This window comes from Empidonax traillii, unplaced genomic scaffold, assembly GCF_003031625.1.
Source record: "Empidonax traillii isolate 1590-97213 ecotype Southwest subspecies unplaced genomic scaffold, ASM303162v1 scaffold104:size2570737, whole genome shotgun sequence".
Classification (NCBI taxonomy): domain Eukaryota; kingdom Metazoa; phylum Chordata; class Aves; order Passeriformes; family Tyrannidae; genus Empidonax; species Empidonax traillii.
This window is the reverse complement of record NW_020955297.1, coordinates 568,266-586,597: the sequence shown is the minus strand read 5'-3', so window position 1 is coordinate 586,597 and position 18,332 is coordinate 568,266. Positions and strand designations below refer to the sequence as shown.

Genomic DNA, 18,332 nt, shown 5'->3' with positions numbered 1-18,332 from the left:
CGGGGAGCGGGGGAGCGAAGAGGCCGGGACAGGCGGGAGAAGGCAGGAGGCAGGAGCAGGGGGAGGCAGAAGGCACCGGACACAGGCACACACAGTTCAGGGCTTTATTTGCAGGCGCGCCCGCGCTATAGGCGCCTGTAGACTGGACGGGACCCCCGGGCTCGGGGACCGGAGGAGGGTGGCGGGGCAGGACCGGCCCCCGGCCCCACCGGCGGTCCCTAGCAGGTGGCGTAAGCGTTGGCCCTCTCGCGGATCTCCTGCAGCAATCCCGAGACCTGTTGCTCCAACTCCTGCAGTCGTGTCACCTTTGCTGCCATCGCCCGCTCGTTGGCCCCAAAGCGCTGCTCCAGGTCTGCGGGACAGGGGACACAGTCATGGTGCAGCCCACCACCATGTCACCAGCCCACATCACTCTTGGGGCACCAGGTGGGATGGGCCCAGGGGGACACGGGGAGATGTACAATGACATGGGGAATGCGCCCCACCATGTTCTCCCCCTCACCTTCCAGCTTCCTCTTGCTGTTGCTGGCCTTGTCCAGGAGGTTTCGGGCCTCTACTGTCAGCTGTGTCACACGCTGCAGGGCCCCATCAGATACCCCATCCAGCACTCTCACTCGGTTCTTCAGCAACACATAGCGCTGCGTCACGTGCGCCAGGTCCTGGTGGCACAAGGGCACGATGGTGAGGCTGAGCATCCCCAGCACTCTGTCCCTACTTGGTGCCACACCGTGGCTGAGCAGGGCTGGAGCTCACCTGGCTGAGTGTCCCCGAGGTGGTCGTGGCACGCTGTGCCCCATCCTTGGCTTGCTGGGCCTTGTGGCGAACATCCCGGCCACGCTCCTGCAGGGTAGCGACACGCTGCGCCAGCTCCCGCAGCCGCCGCTGTGCCCGCGACTCCTTCCCGTCCAGGGCCTGCAGCTTGCGCTCCGCCTGGGCAGGCACGGACACTGGCTGTGGCAGGCACTGCAACTGCCACACCCACGGTGCCAGGCCCACTGCCCTGGTGAACACGCAGCACCCACTCCACGCCATTTACATTACCCCAGGACCAGCCTCCCTCCTTATGTTGTGCCTAAGGCAAAAGTCCACAGTACCAACCCCGTTGCTCCCATTGTGCCCCCACAGCACCAACCCGGTTGCCCCCAGCATGCCCAAAACAGCATCCCCACTCCCAGCCACGCTGGTGGAATTGGCTCCACTCCCCAGGTGGTGCCCCTTACCTCCCTGGCTTTGTTTTCAGCTGCCCGGATGGCATTCCTGGCGCTCTGCAGAGCGCTCCCTGCTGCCGTTGCCTGTGCCCGTGCCACCTCCAGTGCCTGCTGTGTCTCCACCAGCTCATCCCTCACACCTTCCGCTCTCTCCCTGTGGCAGCGTGGGCAGCTCAAGCCCCTGCCAGTGCTGGGGGACTGACCGCATTCCCTGCCCACCTTGGCATATCCCCCATAACTCACCTGGCCTCCTGTCCCTGTGCCAGCAGCCCCTGTGCCATGGCCAGCCCCTTCGCTGTGCCATTGAGCACCGCATCCACCCCCTCTAGCTGGCTGATGCTCTCCCGCATCTCCCACAGCAGCTCCTGGATCCGACTGGGACTGCTAGGCAGGGAGATGTTCAGCACCTGCCGAGCCACCAGCTCGATGCTGCCTGGGTCAGCTCCCTCCTCTGCAGGGACAGGGGAGGAGGGTGGGCTCAGGGTGGGAAACTGAGCCCCGCTATGCCCACATGCCCACCTGGTGCTTGCACTACCTGCCAGGAAGGCCTTGATTCGGCGGATGAAGTCCCGCAGCTGGGCTGTTGCCTTCTCTGCGCGGCTGCGGGCAGCCTGTGAGCGCCCCAGTGCCTCCTCTGCCCAGCTCCGTGCCCCCCGGGCCAGCTCCTGCACCTCCTGCATCTGGGGGGCACCCGGCTGAGCAGGGGGCACAGGGAAGCCCCGAGGAGGGGGCATGGGGGTGAGCAGGGGGCATGAGGTTATACATGTGAGGACAAGATGGGGGCCTGCAAGGGAGCATGGAAGGAGGGTGCAAAGGGTGCAGAAGGTACAGAGGGTGCAGCAGCGGCCCAGGTGGGCACACAGGTAGCACAACGGGCAGCTGTGAAGGGGCATAAGAGGAACACACAGGGCTAATATCCTTGGGGGCATAGAAAGGGTACAAGGAGGGCATTGAAGAAGACATGCAAAGGGCACAAACAGAACATGGAACATGAAAGGGCACAAGCAGGCCATGCAAAAGGGACACAAGGGGACCCCAGATAGTGTCATGGATTCACCACCCCTACCTTCTGTGCCACAACACCCAGCTGCCCTAATGCCACCTCCAACTGCTGTGAGGCATTACGGGCGCTGCTCAGGGCTCGAGCTGAGATGGGCAATGCCCCTGCACACCCCATGCCACCGCAACGCCGTGTGCCCTCACTGTCCCGGCACAAGGCTCCTCCACAAGGTGCGTGCTTGCAGCTCTGGTCTCCAGGCGCCCCACAAATCTGTGATGATGCCAGTGGTGGAGATGGCAGCTCAACACTGCATGGGGAGAGACCCTCACGCCACTTCCGCCAGTGCTGCTCTCACCTTCTCATTGATCCTGGCAATGCTGAGTCCCATCACCCGTTTCTGTGCCTCTCGCAAGGATTTCCGTGCTGCGGCTGTGCCACGGCGGAAAGCATTGCCCCGCTGCCGCAGTGCCCGCTCGGCTGCCCGCCGTGTTGCCTGTGACCTGCTCAGCTCACTGGCTGTGCCATTGGCCACCACCTCTGCCTGCCGAGAGACCTCCGCCGATGCCAGGATGCTGCGGTAAGACTCTGCAGGTGCTGGTGTCAGGGTTCGGCCAGGATGGCTGCCACCAACCCCTCCAATCCTTGCCAGATGCTCTTACCGCTGAATCCAGTCGTTGCTACGGTGCCAAGCAGGATTTGGAGATGGGAGGTGGTTCGGTTGAGACCTCCAAGCTTGTGGCTCAGCCCGGCTAGCCGGTCATGGTGCCGCACATCTGCCTGCGCCAACTGGTCTAGATGTTGTTCCAGCTCTTGGAGGTGCCTCCAGAAGTTGTCCAGCTCCATTCTTTGGGTGAGGATGGGGTCTTAAACTTTTTTGGGGGACAAAAGGAGGGTCCCCCCACACCAGCCCAATGCGCACACTTGCCTGGTACCGTCCAGCTGGCCGGGTAGTCCATTGAGGAGGGGGCTACTGGGGTTGTCCCCTTCACCCAGCAGTCGTTCCACACGCCCGAGGGACTCCTCCAGCTCCCTCAGGCGACGGGGGCTGAGTGGGAGCGTGGATCCCCCCTCCCTCAGGGCCTGCACCTGTGCCCCAAGGCGCCGCAGCCTGTCCCGAAGGCTGCCCACAGCCGGGTCCCAGCGCCCGAAGCAGGGGTGGCAGGGCGAGCAGTAGGGGAAGGGCTCCCGGTAGCCCCGCTGGCAGCGGTCGCAGTGCAGCCCCCCAAATCCCAGCCGGCACTGGCACTGCCCACTGTCCTGCTCGCACTGTGGGCTCTCAGCACCCAGCGGCTCACACTCACAGGCTGGAGAGACAGTCAGATGTGTGTCCCCACCTCCACACAGACACCCATGCTCCCAGAGTGTCACTATGTTCCCAGCATCCCACCATATCCCCCTGTGTCTCCAGAGTTCCACCTATGCCCAGGGTCTCCTATGTCCCCACAGTCCCACAATGCATGCAGGGCTCCCTGAGTCCTCCATTTTCCCCCAGATCCCCCATGTCCTCAGGGTCCCACCATGTCCCCAGCATCCCACTGTGTCACTAAGGTCTTCTGTGCCCCCAGGGTCCCAGCATCTCTCAAAGATCTCCTGAGTCCCTTGTGTCCCCAGTATCCCAACATTCAGAGTCTTCATCCATGTCCCTAGAGTCTCACCGTGCACCCAGATTCCCCCCACACCTCATGTCCTCAGAGCCCCCACAGCCCCAGCCCCTGGGGTGTGCCCCTACCTCGACACTCCTGCTCGGGGTCTCCCCAGTGGTGCTCCTGACACTGGGAGCAGACGCGGCCCCCGAACCCGGGCCGGCACTGGCACTGCCCTGTCACCTGCAGCAACAGTGCTGTGCTCACTGAGTGGCTCACCAGGCCCTGGGAGGGCAGTGGAGCCATGACAGGATGCCAGGGAACTCACCGTGTCACAGGCAGGGTGCAGGGCATGTATGGGGTGGCAGTCACAGGGCTCGCAGCCCCCTGGATCCCCCAGGCTCCAGAACTGGGGTGCACAGCGGTCGCAGATCTTGCCCACAACGTTGGGCCGGCAGGCACAGGCTCCTGTGCCACGGTCACAGGTACAGGTGCCATTGGCACAGTGGGAGGCCAGTGTGCCCCGTGGGTCACAGCCGCAGCCTGCAGGAAGGTGGGCAGCCACTTGGGACTCAGCAGTGCCCTGCTGGCCCCAACACCCCAGATCTACCTTGCCCCAAAACCCATGCACAGGTCCAACAGCCCTGATCCCAACACCCCACCAACCCCAATACCTGTCCCCTTCCCAGTCCCAACACAGGCACAGCCCCAAACCTCACCTGGCCCTGATGCCCCAGCCTCAAACCCCCCAACATCCCAAAATTCTTCCCAATCCAACCGCCCTGCACAATGCCAATCACCCCACACCCAACCACAGCCACAAGCCACATCCCCACCCCAAGCCCTTGCTTCAGCCCCATTCCCCTATCCCAAATGCCTCAGAGCCCCCTGCCCCGCTCACGCCGGCAGCTGCGCTGCAGGGCATTGCCGTAGTAGCCGGGCTGGCACTGGGCACAGTGGGGCCCGGCAGTGTGGTACAGGCAGCGCAGGCACTGCCCCGTGCGAGGGTCGCAGCCCCCTGGATCACTGGCGTCGATGTTGTTATTACACTGGCAGGGCCGGCACACACCCCCCTCCACCTCCGGAGCACCGAAGTAGCCGGGGGAGCAGCGGTCGCAGCGGGGCCCTGTGGAGAGCAGGGGCTGTAGGTGCTGGGGTCCTGCAGTTCCAGTGTTGGGGGGTCCCCGCTGCACCGTGCCTGCTCTGCCCCTCACCTGCATATCCGGGTGCACAGAGGCAGACAATGTGGTGGGTCTCCTCATCAGCGTGGCAGGCGGTCCCGTGGTAGTGCCGCGTGCCAGGATAGCCAGGACAGGGGCAGGGCCGGCACTGCTGGCCTGAGCCCAGCACGGGGTTCCCGTAGTAACCATCCTGGCACCTGCAAGGACAAGGAATGAGTGCCCAGTGGATCCATCACAGCCATCATATACCATCCCACCATCCCATCCATCCAATCTCATTCCATTGTATCCCATGCCATCATATCTCATCCTATCCTATCCCATTCCATCTCAATCTCATCCATCCATCCATCTATCCATCCATCCATCAGTCCTATATCCAGTTATATCCATGCCATTCTATCCTACCCTACCCCACCTCCTCCCATCTCATCCCATCCCATCATTCCAATATATCCCATACCATCATATCTCATTCCATCCTCTCTCGTTGAATCTATTGCATTCCATGCCACACCACACCACGCCATGCCATGCCATGCCCATGCCATGCCATGCTGTCCCCTTCCCTTGGCACTGGCTCACCTCTCGCAGTGCCGTCCGTCCGTGTGGTCGCGGCAGCGCAGGCAGGTGCCCGTGCGGGGATCGCACTCCTCAGCGTGCCCGTTGCACTGGCAGGGCCGGCAGGCAGGGAAGCCCCAGTGGCCGGGCTGGCATTGGTCACACTGCCGGCCCACGGCGCCAGGCTGGCACTGGCACTGCCCGCTCACTGCGTCACACAGCTGGGACAACGAGCCCTCCGGGGAGCAGGCACAGGCTGTGGGGCAGCAAGGCTCCAGTAAGGCACAGGGATGCAGGGACATAGGGATGGACAGACAGACAGGCAGGGGACCAGCACCCATACCAAGGGCTGTGGCCCAGAAGGGCTCATGTGGACACACAGGTCCACAAGAACATGAGTGGACAGACAGACAAGTGAGTGCAAGGCAGGACAGTGCCCACAGGGGACTCAAGTGGATGGATGGATGGATGGATAGATGGATGGAGGGAGGGAGGGATGGATGGAGGGAGGGAGGGGGGAACTGGGATGGGCTGCAGGACAACAGAGCTGAGATGGACACGTGCATGGACAGATGTACAGACAAGTGAACAAGGCAGCAAACAGAGAACTGATGGCTGGACAGAGACAGACAGGAGGGACAGGGATCCCCAGCAGATGCAGATCCCACCACTTACGGCTGCATCCCTGGGGCCCAAAGCCATAGCTGCCGGGGGTGCAGCGATCGCAGCGTCGGCCGATGACGTGGGGCTTGCACTCGCACTGCCCACCCTGGACCTGGCACTCGCTGCTCCGGGAGCCCTGTGGGTCGCACTGGCAGGCTGCGGGAGCAGGGCCAGCATGGGGCCAGGGCTGTCCTGTCTGCACCTGCCCACACCTGCTCACACCTGCCTGCGCTCTGCCTGTGCCTTCCCACACTGCCCATGCCCTGTCACCGCTCTCCTGCCCAGCCTGCCATGGGCATGGCCACATCCTGGCCCACTGCCCCAGGCAGGGCTCCACCCACCCCTCGGTCCCGTCCCTGCAGGGTTCCCACTCACGCAGTGCCCCGCCGTGCATCAGGGCTGAGACGCTGCAGACCAGGCGGGCACAGGCCTGGGCCAGGGGGTGTGGGGGGGCCATGTGAAACACCTCCAGGCACCGGTACCGCTCCAGCTCCTCCTGGCGCGCTGCCGCCTCTGCCCCGTGGAAACCTGGCAACTCCAACACCCGTGGCAGGAGCACCAACTGTGGGGAGAGGAGAGGGGGCTGGGGGGCATGGACAGCCCCTACTGCGGGACCTGGCCCCTGCCATCAAGATGGATCCATCTGCCCCAGGACAGCCCTAATCCTGCTGGAGGCTCAACCACCCCGTTCCATCAACAGCCCCAGTTCCACTGACATCCCCAAACTCATTTATACTCCCATAGAAATTCTTATCCCCAGAGACTTCCTTATACCTTTCCACACTGACATCTCTATGTCAACCCCAGCTCTAGCGAAGTCCCAAGCCCATCCCCATCCCCATCCCATGCACATCCCCAGAGGGGAATCACTTCCCACACCAGCCTGTGGTACCCCATCCCTCCCCATCACCCTACCCCTGCCAAGTTACAGGCACGGGGTGCACTGGGACCCCCCTCACCGAGTCGATGAGGATGAAGGCGCCGGGGTGACGCTGGGTGACACCAGCCCGTTGAAGCCGCATGGTCACCTCATAGGGGGTGCTGGGCTCGAAGCAGAAGGGCCGGGACAGCAGCACATACCTGTACAGAGTCAGGTGTCAGGGCATAGGCACAGCAGGGCCATGGTGAAGGCCAGGGGACAGCAGTAGGACCTAATTGCCTTCCTTGTCCCTGTCCTCATCCCTCACCTGTGTGGTAGGATTGTCCCTATTTCCATCCCATCCCCATCCCTCAGTTCTGGGAGTGTGGTAGGTCTGTCCTTGTCCCTGTCCTGTCCTGATCCTTGTTCCCACCCCCATCCCACCCCATCCCATCCCGTCCCACCTCTGGCTGTGGGGCAGGCTCTCACGGTACATCTGCTCGGAGGGCAGCAGGTTCCCGCAGCGAGGGCTGGTGGGCAGCACCCGGGAGCTGACACTGACCACGACCTCCCAGTCCTCAGCTGACTGTGGTGACAGGTGAGGCAGCGTCAGGGCTGTGCCGTGCCGGGCCATTCATGCCGTGGCCGTGGCCATGGCCATGCTCACCTCAGGCTCATAGCGGATGAGCAGCTCGTAGTCCATGGGGTAGGGCACGTTGTCCATGCGGAAGGTCAGGCCAGCCCCGTCCCGCACCCGGGCGAACCCCGAGCCTGTCCACGTCACCATGTGCCCGGCACCGTCCCGCACCACCTCCTCCACGTCCGGCTGGGCAGGGCACCGGCACAGCTTGGCCCAGGCTCTGCCCCAGGCTGCCCCTGCCCCACAGTACCCTGCTGTGCCCTATCCCACTGCCCCAGGGCTCACCTTGGGGGGCTGCTGGCGGCTGCGGCGCATGGGGACGCGGAGCTGGGGGGCATGGGGGGAGCTGCGCTGGTGCCGTGAGCGTCCCTTCCGCCCCCTTGACTCCCTAGTGTTGTACTCCAGGCAGTCCTGGGGCACCTCTGCCCGGATGGCACCCTGCAGGGATGCGTCAGGGGACGGTGGCCATGCATGGGGACAGCCGTGCACAAGGATAGCCATGCACAGGGCACGGTAACAGCCACATGCATGACAGGGCAACAGCCATGCATGGAGCATGGTGACAGCCATGCATGGAGCATGGTGCACAGTGACAGCCATGCACAAGCACAGGGACCCCCAAAGAGACTCACCGGGAGCTGGGGGTGGCTGTGGCCATGGCTGGTGGCCTGCTCAGCCTCGTAGGTGTAGTAGTCGAGGGGGGCGCAGAAGAAGCCAGGTTGTACCTGGTCACACTGCCGCCCCATGATGTGGGGACGGCAGGGACAAGCCCCATCCTCCATGGAGCACCTGAGGGCGACCATCCTGTCCCTCCGTCTGTTCTCCTGTCTGGCTCTGTCCTCATCCATCCCTCTATCTCTGGGGATGGAGACACCTCTCTCCCTCCCTCCATACCAGCCCCCTCTATCTTTCCAGCCCTGTCCCCACCCCTCCACCAGTGTCCCCATCCCTCCCTCCCCAGGTGTCACCCCCAGCCCTGTCCCCACTCCCAACCCATTCCATGCCCCTCCAGGGGCTGTCCTAGGCCCCACCGGTTGCTGTAGGCTCCCCCGAAGTCACAGGCACAGGGCCGGCAGCCCCCCAGGTCGTAGCTCAGTCCCCAGAACTCAGGCTGCAGTGAGGAGGGGACATGCAGGGATGTGTGAGGCCAGCCCAGCCCTGTGGTAGCCGTGGGGCTGGGGAGAATTGGGGCACAGTGCATGGTGTGGAAAGGATGGGGCACTCACCACACACTGGCTGCAGGAGCGCCCGGCCACGAAGCGTTTGCAGTAGCAATCCCCACTGATGGGGTCGCATGGAGAGCTGCCCATCACCGTGCCCCTCGGGTCACACCGGCACGCTGCCCCCCACACATGCATGTGCGTATGTGGGGGGCTGCCATGTAGGACCACAGCCCATGGGTTTCATGGCCATCCTTCCCCATCCCATGTCCTTTCATCCCTCACCCCTCCATCGCCATGTCTCAGTCCCCATTCCTCTACCCTCAGCCCTTCCATTCCCATCCCTCCATCACACATCCCATCTCCATGCCTCTATCCCATCTCCATATCCTCATCCCTCCATCACCATCCCTTCACCTCCATTCCTCCATCTCCCTCCCTCTGTTCTCATCCAACCCATCCCCATTTTTCAATCACCACCCCTTCATCCCCCACTCCTGCATCCTCAACCCTTCATCCATATCCCTCCATCATCCCTCCATCCCCATCCCTCCACCCCACATCCTCCCATGCCCATCCCTGGGTCCCAGCTCACGCTGGCAGCCCAGTGGGTCTCCAAGGCTCAGGCCATAGGCACCGTGCCGGCAGCGGTCACAGCGGGGACCAGCCACATTCTCCTTGCAGCGGCACTGCCCCGCGATCATTCCCAGCGCCACATCTGTGTGCCCGTCGCAGGCGCCTCCGTCCAGCGAGCCCGCCGGGTCACAATCACACGCTGCCAAGAGAGACAGACCATGGGGAGATGTGGCTGCCAGCATCAGGAGCTGGTGGCACCAAGCAGGGACAAGCAGTGAGGGTCAGGGTCCCAGGGCACTCACGGGCACAGGCAGTGGGAGCACGGATGTCGGAGCGAGGGTGCCGGTAGTAGAAGGGTTTGCAGAGGTGGCAGCGGCGGCCCATGGTGTTGTGCTGGCAGTCGTCACACACGGCCCCACTGGTGTTCCCCGTGGCCAGGAACACGGCCATGTCGAAGTGGCACCGCTGCGAGTGCTCGTTGCAGTCACAGCCTGTGGGGACGGCACCATGGCACAGCATGTGGCACCCTAGTTCCCACTGGCAGGCAGCACCCCCAGTGCCAAATCTCCCCAGCCTGGACTCCTCTTACCCTGATATGCAGCACCACAACCTCAAACCTCCCCAAACTACAGCCTGCAGCACCCCAAACCCCCGGCACAGTGCAGCCTGCCAGCCCCAACACCAGGATCACTGTGCCAGGAGCCAGTGCCAGTGTGGGCACTCACGGCGACAGGCGTTGGTGCTGGAGCCCTCGGCCGGGCGCCAGGGCAGGTCGTGGTAGAAGTCCTCGCAGCGCTCGCAGTTCAGCCCCTGTGTGTGATGCTCGCAGACACAGCGCCCGTGGATCTGGGGGGAGCACCCGGCTCAGTGTGACTGCTGGGTGCACGGGCACCGTGCTGTGCTGGTGGGTGCGTGTCTCTCACCATGCCAGGGACGGAGGGCGTTGGAGCACCAGGTGCCGGGGCACAGTGGGCAGCGTGGCCATGGCAGAAGCAGCTCCCACGCAGCACCAGCTCATCCACAGCATAGTAGTACTTGTGCAGCACCTCCCGCCGCGAGTCCAGCAGGTTGTCCCCCAGCGTGTGCAGCTTGGTGAGGTTCACCCGCAGGTTGGTGACGCGCAGCAGGTCTGGGGGGGCATTGCTGTCAGCACCTGCCCCAACACCAGCCAGCCCCACACCCCCCAGCACCCCCAGCCACACACCCTGGATGTCCGGGCTGTAGGGATCTGCCACAGGGATGGAGGGGTCCAGCACCTTGAAGATGACCTGCGAGGAGGAAGGGATAGGTGATCCCATACCTCCCAGACCCCCCATTCCCCTCTGCATCACCCTCTCCCCACGCACCTCCCCGCGGCTGGAGGGCTCAATCTCAGAGTAGCGCTGGTCACACAGCACCTCGTCCACAAGCCCTGAGGGCTGGTTGGGGATGCCAGGGAAGAGCTTGGAGCAGTTGTAGGCAAAGTAGCGATAGACCTTCCAGGTGCGTCCAAAGTCGGCTGAACGCTCCACCAGCATGGCCGCAGGGCGGAAGGTCTGCAAGACACTGAGGTGGGACAGGGGCCAGCCCCACAGCCCCTGGGGGTCCATCCTGTCTATCCCACCCCATCCCAGGCACCCATGTGCCCAGACACACCTTAAACTTCATGATGAGGTGGGTGAAGTGGAACTCGCCCTCCAGGTCCAGGCGGATGCTGACATGCTCAACGCCTGGGCAGACAGATGGCTGAGACTGGGGAAGACCCCCATGGCCACACAGCCTCAACGCACTCACATCACATGGGGCAACACCACTACTGCCCCAGCCTCACCATTCTCTGATTGCCACCAGGTCCGCTGGTCGTGGGGGCCGCTCAGGTAGATGACGTTCTCAATGCGGTGGCTCTCAGGCAGGGATGGGTCCCGTGAGTCACAGGTGAAGCATTTCTCTGAGTCCTGTGCCCCGGAGCAGCCCCGTCAGGGATGGGTGACCAGAGGCTGCACCAGTGCCCAGCTCTGTGAGCCTGTGCTGGAGCCATGCTGGGGCCAAGTGGGCTCACCTGGAGGTGGCTGACGATGCAGTACTCCTGGGGCCCATCCAGCCCGCAGGTGGAGGTGGCACTCAGGAGGGCAGCTCGGCCCACCAGCAAATTCCCAGTGGCTGGGTAGCAGCTGCCGCGAGTGCAGCCATGGCTCAGGTCAGGTTCCTGCCAGCCCCCTACTGCCAGTCCCCCTGCTGCAGAGAGCATGAGGGCACGGGCTGGGGGCTGTGCCAGGGCCCCTGTGCATCCCCAGCTCCCCCACGCACTCACCCAACCCCCAACCGTCCCATCCCGTCCCATCCCTGCATCCCAACCCACTGATGCAGCACGAAGCTCCATGATCCAGAAAGGTGCTGGCAGCAGCGCTGGGGCCTCGTGACCAGGGCAGGGAGCAGGGTGACTGGGGGGCTGGGCTGCCTGTGCTCCTGAGGGCCTGGGCAGCCCCAGGGCACCAAGCGGTGCCGGGGGGGAGTCAGGAGCCGGGTCAGGCGCTTGTTAATCCCCACAGGGCTTAGCGCAGCCCAGATTCCTTGCTGGGTTTTGTGGCGGTCAGGCCCTGGCTGCTGACAGCCAGGGAGCATCGCCACTGCCACCACCTCCACTGCCCAGCACCCTCTTCCCCAGGCTGGGGTCCCTGAACCACAGCACCGCAGGTACACAGGGTGCCACCGAGGCCAGTGCTTACCCAGGAGGAGGGCAAGCACCAGGAGGTCCATGGGCAGCCACAGGATCAACCTGGGGGGACACGGAGATGGCACTGCTGCAGGGTGCAGGGTACAGCTTAGCATGCAGGGTATCTGGCGCCTGGCCTCTCCTGGCTCTGGCACAACCATGCAGTCCAGGGGGCAAACCCCCCACCCCGGCACGATGGTGCTTCCTAGGGACAACACTGGGAATTGGAGTCAGGTGGGATAGTTGGGTCCCAAAGTCGTGCCCCAGTCCTGCATGACCCTGGGGGGCTGTGGCATACAGACCCAGGCACACAGCCGTGCTGCACACTCCCTGACCTGGCATGAACTGTGCCATGCCCCATCCTGCCCAGCTCAGGACGGATCCATCCTTTTGAGTGTCACTAGTGTCCCTGGGGGGTACCAGTGCCGGGCCAGGGCCAGCCTGGGAGGGGAGCCAGGAGTGCTGGAGCCGGCTGGGCGAGGGCATCCCTGACGCTGGCTGGGGTCCCACTGTTAAATTTAGGTTGGAGCAGCCTTTTGTGCTTCCTTCTCTCCCGGTACCTCCCGCTCCCAGCCTTGCAGGAGCTGGATCAAAGCCTGGCCCCGGCTCTGCCCAAACACATCTCTCCTGTCCCCGCACGGAGCCAGCCCAGGGCAGGGGGGCTCGGGGCTGTGGGGGGAGCTGCAACACTGTCCCAACACCCACCCCGCTCGAAGCCACGCCAGGGCGGTGGGCGAGGTGGTGCAGAGCCACGTGCTTGCACGAGGGTCCCCGAGCCCCGCGAACCCCCGGTACCTGGTGTCCTGCAGCGTCCAGCGGGACCAAGGCCAGGGGCGAGGGCGAGCGGGACTCGCTGCCCCCGAGCTGGGTGCGCAGAAATGAGCCGGGGCAAGGGCAGAGATGGGATGGCGGCTGGTGGCCCCCCTTCCCCGTGCACGATTCTTATTCAAATGGGCTGCCCGCTGAAAGGGACGGCGGTCTCCAGGCTACGGGAATGTCACTGCCGATTCCTTCTGCCTGGAGGCCCCTGCCGCCTGCCCGCCCGCGGAGGCCTGGCCGGCCAGGCGTCGGCAGCCCGGGCACGCCCCGGCCCCCGGGCTGCACGGTGGGCCCCGCTGGCAAACAAAAGGGCGCCTCGTGGACCGGCGAGCCAGAGACACCGCGTTCCCCGGGCTCCCGGCACGGTGTGGCAGGAACGCATCTGCTGCCACTGGCAGCAAGGCGTGCGGGGCGGCATGGAGGGATGGGTGCCTGATGCTCCAGGAACCGGCTGGCACAGCTGCGCAGGGCTCACGGCACCATTCTTTGCCCCACCTGGGGATGCCCCGTGGCAAAGGCACTGGCATAGTTACGCTGCAGGGTGGAGCCGTGCCCGACGCCTGCCTCACCAGGAGCTCACCCGGACACAGCCACGATGCTGCTGGCTGGGAACATCCCTCCCAATGGACCCAGCCCTCCCCACCGCCACGGCTCCCTGGGCAAAGTCCAACACGCGTCAACCCTAGGAAGTGCATAGCAGGAGTGGGGGCACCCAGCACTTCTCTGCCGAAAGACCCCACGGTCCCTTCCTTGAGTGCTGCCTCATGCCAGTTGCTGGCACCCAGGCTATGCCATGGGGCTGTATCGTGTGCCAAGGGCTGTGCAGTGCAGTGGGGCTGTGCCGTGCCGTGCCCAGGGGCTCCCCTCCGGCATGCCGGCTCCTACCTGTGCCCGTGGGGCCTGGGGTTCTGCGCAGGTGGCTGGTGGCTCAGGTAGGCTGCGGAGTCAAAGGCCCACTGGGCTCGGGCTGGGCTCGGCTGCTGTTCCTGGAGGAGGGCAGCTGGTGCCTGTCTCCTCCTCCAGCAGCCGTGCCAGGCAAGGGGAGGGACCTACCCGCACCGAGCTTTAGCCAAGGTGAGGCAGGGGCCAGGTACACACTGGCAGTGGCCCATGCATGGCACAGCAGTGCCCTGCCCTTTGGCTGGCCAGGAGCCGGCATGGCATTCCCACAGGGCTGCTGTGCCCAGTTATGCAGCACATGGGGCTGCTGAGACAGGCAGCCCAGCTGGGACTCGCCCTGCACTGCACGGGCCCATCTGTGCCTCTTCAGAGCACATCTCCAGCAGTGGTACCAGGACCCCTGGGGCAGCATGGCAGCCAACTGCACTCCCCCAGCATCCATGCCAGAAGGATCCAGTTCCCCCCCACGTGCTGGCACTGTGGGCACCACCATGCCCCACTCACCTCGTGCTGGTCAGCGCTGCTCCGGATCCTTTGGACTGGCTGGGCTGGGCACTGAGCCGGCAGCCCTGCAGGGAGCACGGCTGTGCACTGGGGCCAGGATCCACAGAGAACTGTCACTGTCACGCAGGGATGGTGCCTTTTATTAGCCAAGGCCAGAGGAAGGAAGGGGAGCTGTGTATCTCCACACCAAGGCCATGCTCTGGCCGCCCGCCGCCAAGCAAGGTCACAGGCAGACAAAGAAACAGCTCCTGGCCATAGGGGTGCCAAAAGCCGTGCTCCCAGGGACACCCTGACACAGCCAGGCTGGTCCCACGCACCTCAGCAGGACAAGGGATGCCATGGGCAGTACCCTGCCAGCTTCCCACGACTGGGCTTTCGGCAGGCATTGGGAAACCTGGAGGAAGGGCCAGGCTGTGCCCAGCGAGGCTCCAGCAGTGCAGGCTGGTGGCCAGGCATCACCATCTCATCAGCCTGGAGAGCTGGTAGAAGATGAGCTGATGAAGAGCCATTAGCACGGGTCAGCATGTCTGTGTCAAGGGATCTTGCCACACAAACCTTATCTGCTCTAAGGAGATCCGAAGAGCCCTGATAAAGGGGCCTGATAAAGGCGACTGTAACAGGATCTCTGGCCTTGAAGAGCAATGTTAAAGTGCGAGGGAGGGATCCTCAGTGGCACCTGAGAGACAGGAAAGATGTCTCAGCCCGTGTCCAGGCTCCCCTGAAGGCTGGTCTGACTTCCCACGCCAAGCTGCAATCCCCTCGGCTGCCCCAGAGCAGGAGGCGTGGCCATGTCTGCCCAGGGAGGTGCCCTGTCCGGGGCAGCTCCACTGGCTGGAGATCTGCCGGCAGCCCTCCATCATCAGCATTTCAACGCTGCTGAGCATCCCCTCTCCCTTGGGCACCCACAGCCTGGCTCCACGACCACCTTTCAGCAGCCATCTGCACTCCTGCAGCAGTGCAGAGGGCCACCCCTCCTCGGCAGAGCCCCCGAGGCCCCGGGGCAGCCTCTCACGCCTGGCCAGCCCCACTTGGACGGACTTCAGTGTGCGCAGCAGGCAGCCAGCACTTCCCTGAACATCCTTAGTGAGCAGAGAACTGTTTAACTGCTTCCCTTCCCCAGGAATGAGCCACAGCACCGGAGCTGCTGTCTGCCCAGGGCCACGGTCCCACCACCATTAGTGCCGGGTCAGTGCACCGGCAGCCCTGCAGCACAAACCGGATCCAGCGGGCCGGTGAACAATGGTGTTTCTGTTGAATTAGCTGGCCAGAGGGTCCTGGTGCAGAGTGGGCAGATCCAGAGGGAAACTGCAGGCTGGGCAGGCAGGCTGGGGCTGGCAGGGCACCTGCTAGTGCAGTGCCAGCCTGGCATGTTATCTAGGAACTAACCAGGAATGTGGATTTATCCCAGTTTACACCAGTTCAGCACCACTGGCACTTATATGGAGCATCTCCCACCCCACTCGTCCAGAGTATTTCCCACCCCAAGCCAGGCAATACTTAATGGAGCTTGAGTAATATCAAACCTCTCTGGGGGAATTAGGAAGAAGAGCTAGGGGTAGTCTGCAGCTGAGCATGCCCCATGTAGCAGCCAGGCACACAGGAGACACCGTTCCATGGAGTTGACAGGGGGCCGGGAGCAGGAGCCCAGGGAGGGGCAGTCTGTCAGGGCCCAAAGAAAAGCTGGACACATTGGGTGGTTCTGAGCACCATTTTACTGAAGGGCTGGACACCTGCTAGGACTTCATAACAAAAAGTTCACTTCATTTAAGAAAAACAACAGTCTGTTTTTTGTCCCATTCCCTCTGAAGAGCAGAATACTAATGCTGTCTTTTTCACTAAGCAGTGCCATTCCAAAATATACAACACAGAATGTGGAACAGCCCAGCCTCATATTAACATTAAATATTATTAGAACTTCGGAAACATTTTACACAAACAAATGAAACAGTAAAAAGTTCACTCAAGAACAAGATGGGTCAGTTGTAAAATCATCATACAAAGTTTGTTACTCGCCCTTTCACAGGCTGCAGTTGCTGCTCCTCAGCCATTGCTCGGGATCCCCAAACACCAGGGAATGCCGCCGGTCCCAGCCGGAGCGGGTTGGTCATGCTGTGGCATGGAGACAGCTCTCTTGGAGATGACGGTTGGCAGAGAGAAGCACAAGGGGCCGGACAGTGCCCACCCAGAACCCCTGTGTCCCTCGGAGTGGCTGCCATGCCTCAGCTTGGGAAACCCTACTCCTCAGGAGTGTGGTACTGGGAACCAGGAGGAGGGACGGTGTCACACATCGTGCCTCCTCTGCCACAAATGCCAGTGCTTTGTGTCCCAACCCAGGCCTAGGCAGTGCAGCGGAACAGGGGCAGGAGGGGAGGTATTTCTGGGGGTAGCTTTGCAGCACCTTCTCTTTTAAAACAGCACCACATGCCTGTGTCTGTGGGAATCAACAGACACTCACAGGGGCTGCCTGTAGCCACAGGAACACAGGAGCAGGAAGGGCTAATTAAGACAACAAGGAGAGAGTCCCAGAGGATAATAAGGCCTTTAAGGGACTCCCTGGGGAAGGTATTTCAGATGCCACTCAAGTGGGGCCAGATTGTGCAACCGATAAACAATAGAACCCAAGGGTTAGGAGGGGCACCTGCTGCAGAAGGAGGGGCACCTGCTGTGGAACACCACAGCCCTAGCTCCTCCATTTGCACATCTCCTGCAGCAGACACAGAGTTGCCTGTCCAGGCGCTGCCAGCATCTTTAGCTTCCCCTAAGCTTCCCGCTTTTTCACCAGACCTCCTTGACGCTCCTAAGAAAAGGAAGAGGTCTGGCCTCAGCACCACAGCTTTGGAGGCAGCAGCTGGCCAAGCTGCAAGTTCCAGCAGTGTCACACCTACAGACAGGGTTCACTTGACACCGAGGGATGAGCCAGTGATGAGGGCTGGCTCTCATGCCTTCTGGGACAAGATCTCTGTGAGGCACCTGGCACCCTCCTAAAGGCACCCAGCTCCAGGCAGAAATGGGCTGCAAGGAGGGGGAAACTCTAGCATGGTGTTCTCTAGCACAGAGTCCCAAATGCAAGGGCCCCAGGAGTAACTTGCCCTGCTGCCCTCTCCACAGGTGGTGCCAGCCCACCCAGCTGGCAAAGCCAAGGGCTGCAGCAGTGTCAGGAAGGTGCCCCAGAGCAGCTGCCCTCTCCTCAGACCACCTCAGCTCCCAAAAGGCCATCCCCATCTGACTGCACGAGTAAACAGGCCAGTGCCATTTTGAATTCTGAAAAAGAAACCGCACAAACCAACCAGCCTGGCTGAGCAGCCAATGCTCCACAACTCGGCACCTGCCAACCACGGCTAAAACTAGGATCCTCCTAACCTAATCTGCCCTCCTGGCTGGGAAGCTGCCCAACTCATGTCACAATGCCCAGCTGGAGCTGAGAGACAAACCCACTCTCAGTCCCCACTCATCCCTTAAGCCCTGGCCAAAGGCCCAGTTCCCAGACAGGGCAGGGAATTTGGATCCAAGGGGGAAAAACAGCTGGAGTGGCTGCACCTCCCACGTGCTGCCAAAGTCTGGCCATGAACACAGCACAAGTCACAACTAAAAGGACACAGCCTTTGTGCTCAAGACCAAAACCCAAAGCCCTCCAGTCCCTCCTGCCACAGCTAGAGCTGGGGTAGAGAAGTGCTGCTGGTGTTTGAGGAGGGCCTGGAGGACAGGCAGCAAAACAAAGGCAGCTGCAGGGCAGGGCCACGGAGCCTCACGCACAGCATCACCCACTTGCGCCCTTCTGCTCCCGATTTCCCTGCAATGCTCTCAGCTGGCAGCTGGCTGAATTATGTGCAAGGCAATGAGGGGTCTCAACCCACTGCTCCCCAGCCCTGTTAGTGAGAGCTGGTCTGAGAAGTGCCAGTGAGGTGAGTGCTCCCGGGAGCACATCTCCTCCTTGTACTGCAATACCACTCGTGGACTGCCAAGCAGGAGTAACAAAATAATCCCTT

The 18,332-nt window shown here is 62.7% G+C and overlaps 1 protein-coding gene across 5 annotated transcripts; it reads right to left on the bottom strand.

Annotated features, from left to right (window-relative positions):
- Positions 1-90: 90 nt before the first annotated feature.
- LOC114056780 (laminin subunit beta-2-like) lies at positions 91-14,384 on the bottom strand. Of its 5 annotated transcripts, XM_027882260.1 has the most exons (36): positions 14,347-14,384; positions 13,828-13,928; positions 12,137-12,211; positions 11,470-11,645; positions 11,242-11,365; positions 11,067-11,140; positions 10,778-10,966; positions 10,636-10,699; positions 10,355-10,560; positions 10,157-10,277; positions 9,734-9,922; positions 9,451-9,630; positions 8,922-9,034; positions 8,727-8,806; positions 8,328-8,484; positions 7,981-8,133; positions 7,723-7,881; positions 7,520-7,641; positions 7,156-7,276; positions 6,572-6,758; positions 6,209-6,352; positions 5,558-5,789; positions 5,006-5,169; positions 4,693-4,917; positions 4,120-4,334; positions 3,938-4,034; positions 3,134-3,512; positions 2,868-3,052; positions 2,564-2,793; positions 2,275-2,478; positions 1,744-1,903; positions 1,452-1,659; positions 1,221-1,362; positions 754-930; positions 503-659; positions 91-352 (listed from the first exon to the last, which is right to left on the bottom strand). In XM_027882260.1, the coding sequence occupies exons 3-36, from the start codon at positions 12,165-12,167 to the stop codon at positions 219-221; spliced, it is 5,499 nt and encodes a 1,832-aa protein (XP_027738061.1). In that variant the 5' UTR covers positions 12,168-12,211; positions 13,828-13,928; positions 14,347-14,384; the 3' UTR covers positions 91-218. The 5 variants fall into 5 exon arrangements, with proteins under 5 accessions (XP_027738061.1, XP_027738060.1, XP_027738062.1 ...); XM_027882259.1 differs by lacking the exons at positions 13,828-13,928; positions 14,347-14,384 and adding an exon at positions 12,919-13,216; XM_027882261.1 differs by lacking the exons at positions 13,828-13,928; positions 14,347-14,384 and adding an exon at positions 12,919-13,216 and having other exon boundaries at positions 12,137-12,208.
- Between the last annotated feature and the right edge of the window lie 3,948 nt (positions 14,385-18,332).

Excerpts from the sequence above, each read along its gene's own strand:
- LOC114056780 (XM_027882257.1), bottom strand. The coding sequence starts at position 12,239 with ATGCTAAGCTGTACCCTGCACCCTGCAGCAGTGCCATCTCCGTGTCCC. Across the intron at positions 10,561-10,635 it reads CTACAGCCCGGACATCCAGG|ACCTGCTGCGCGTCACCAAC; the intron begins GTGTGTGGCTGG and ends ATGCCCCCCCAG. Across the intron at positions 3,053-3,133 it reads GGCCAGCTGGACGGTACCAG|AATGGAGCTGGACAACTTCT; the intron begins GCAAGTGTGCGC and ends CCTCACCCAAAG.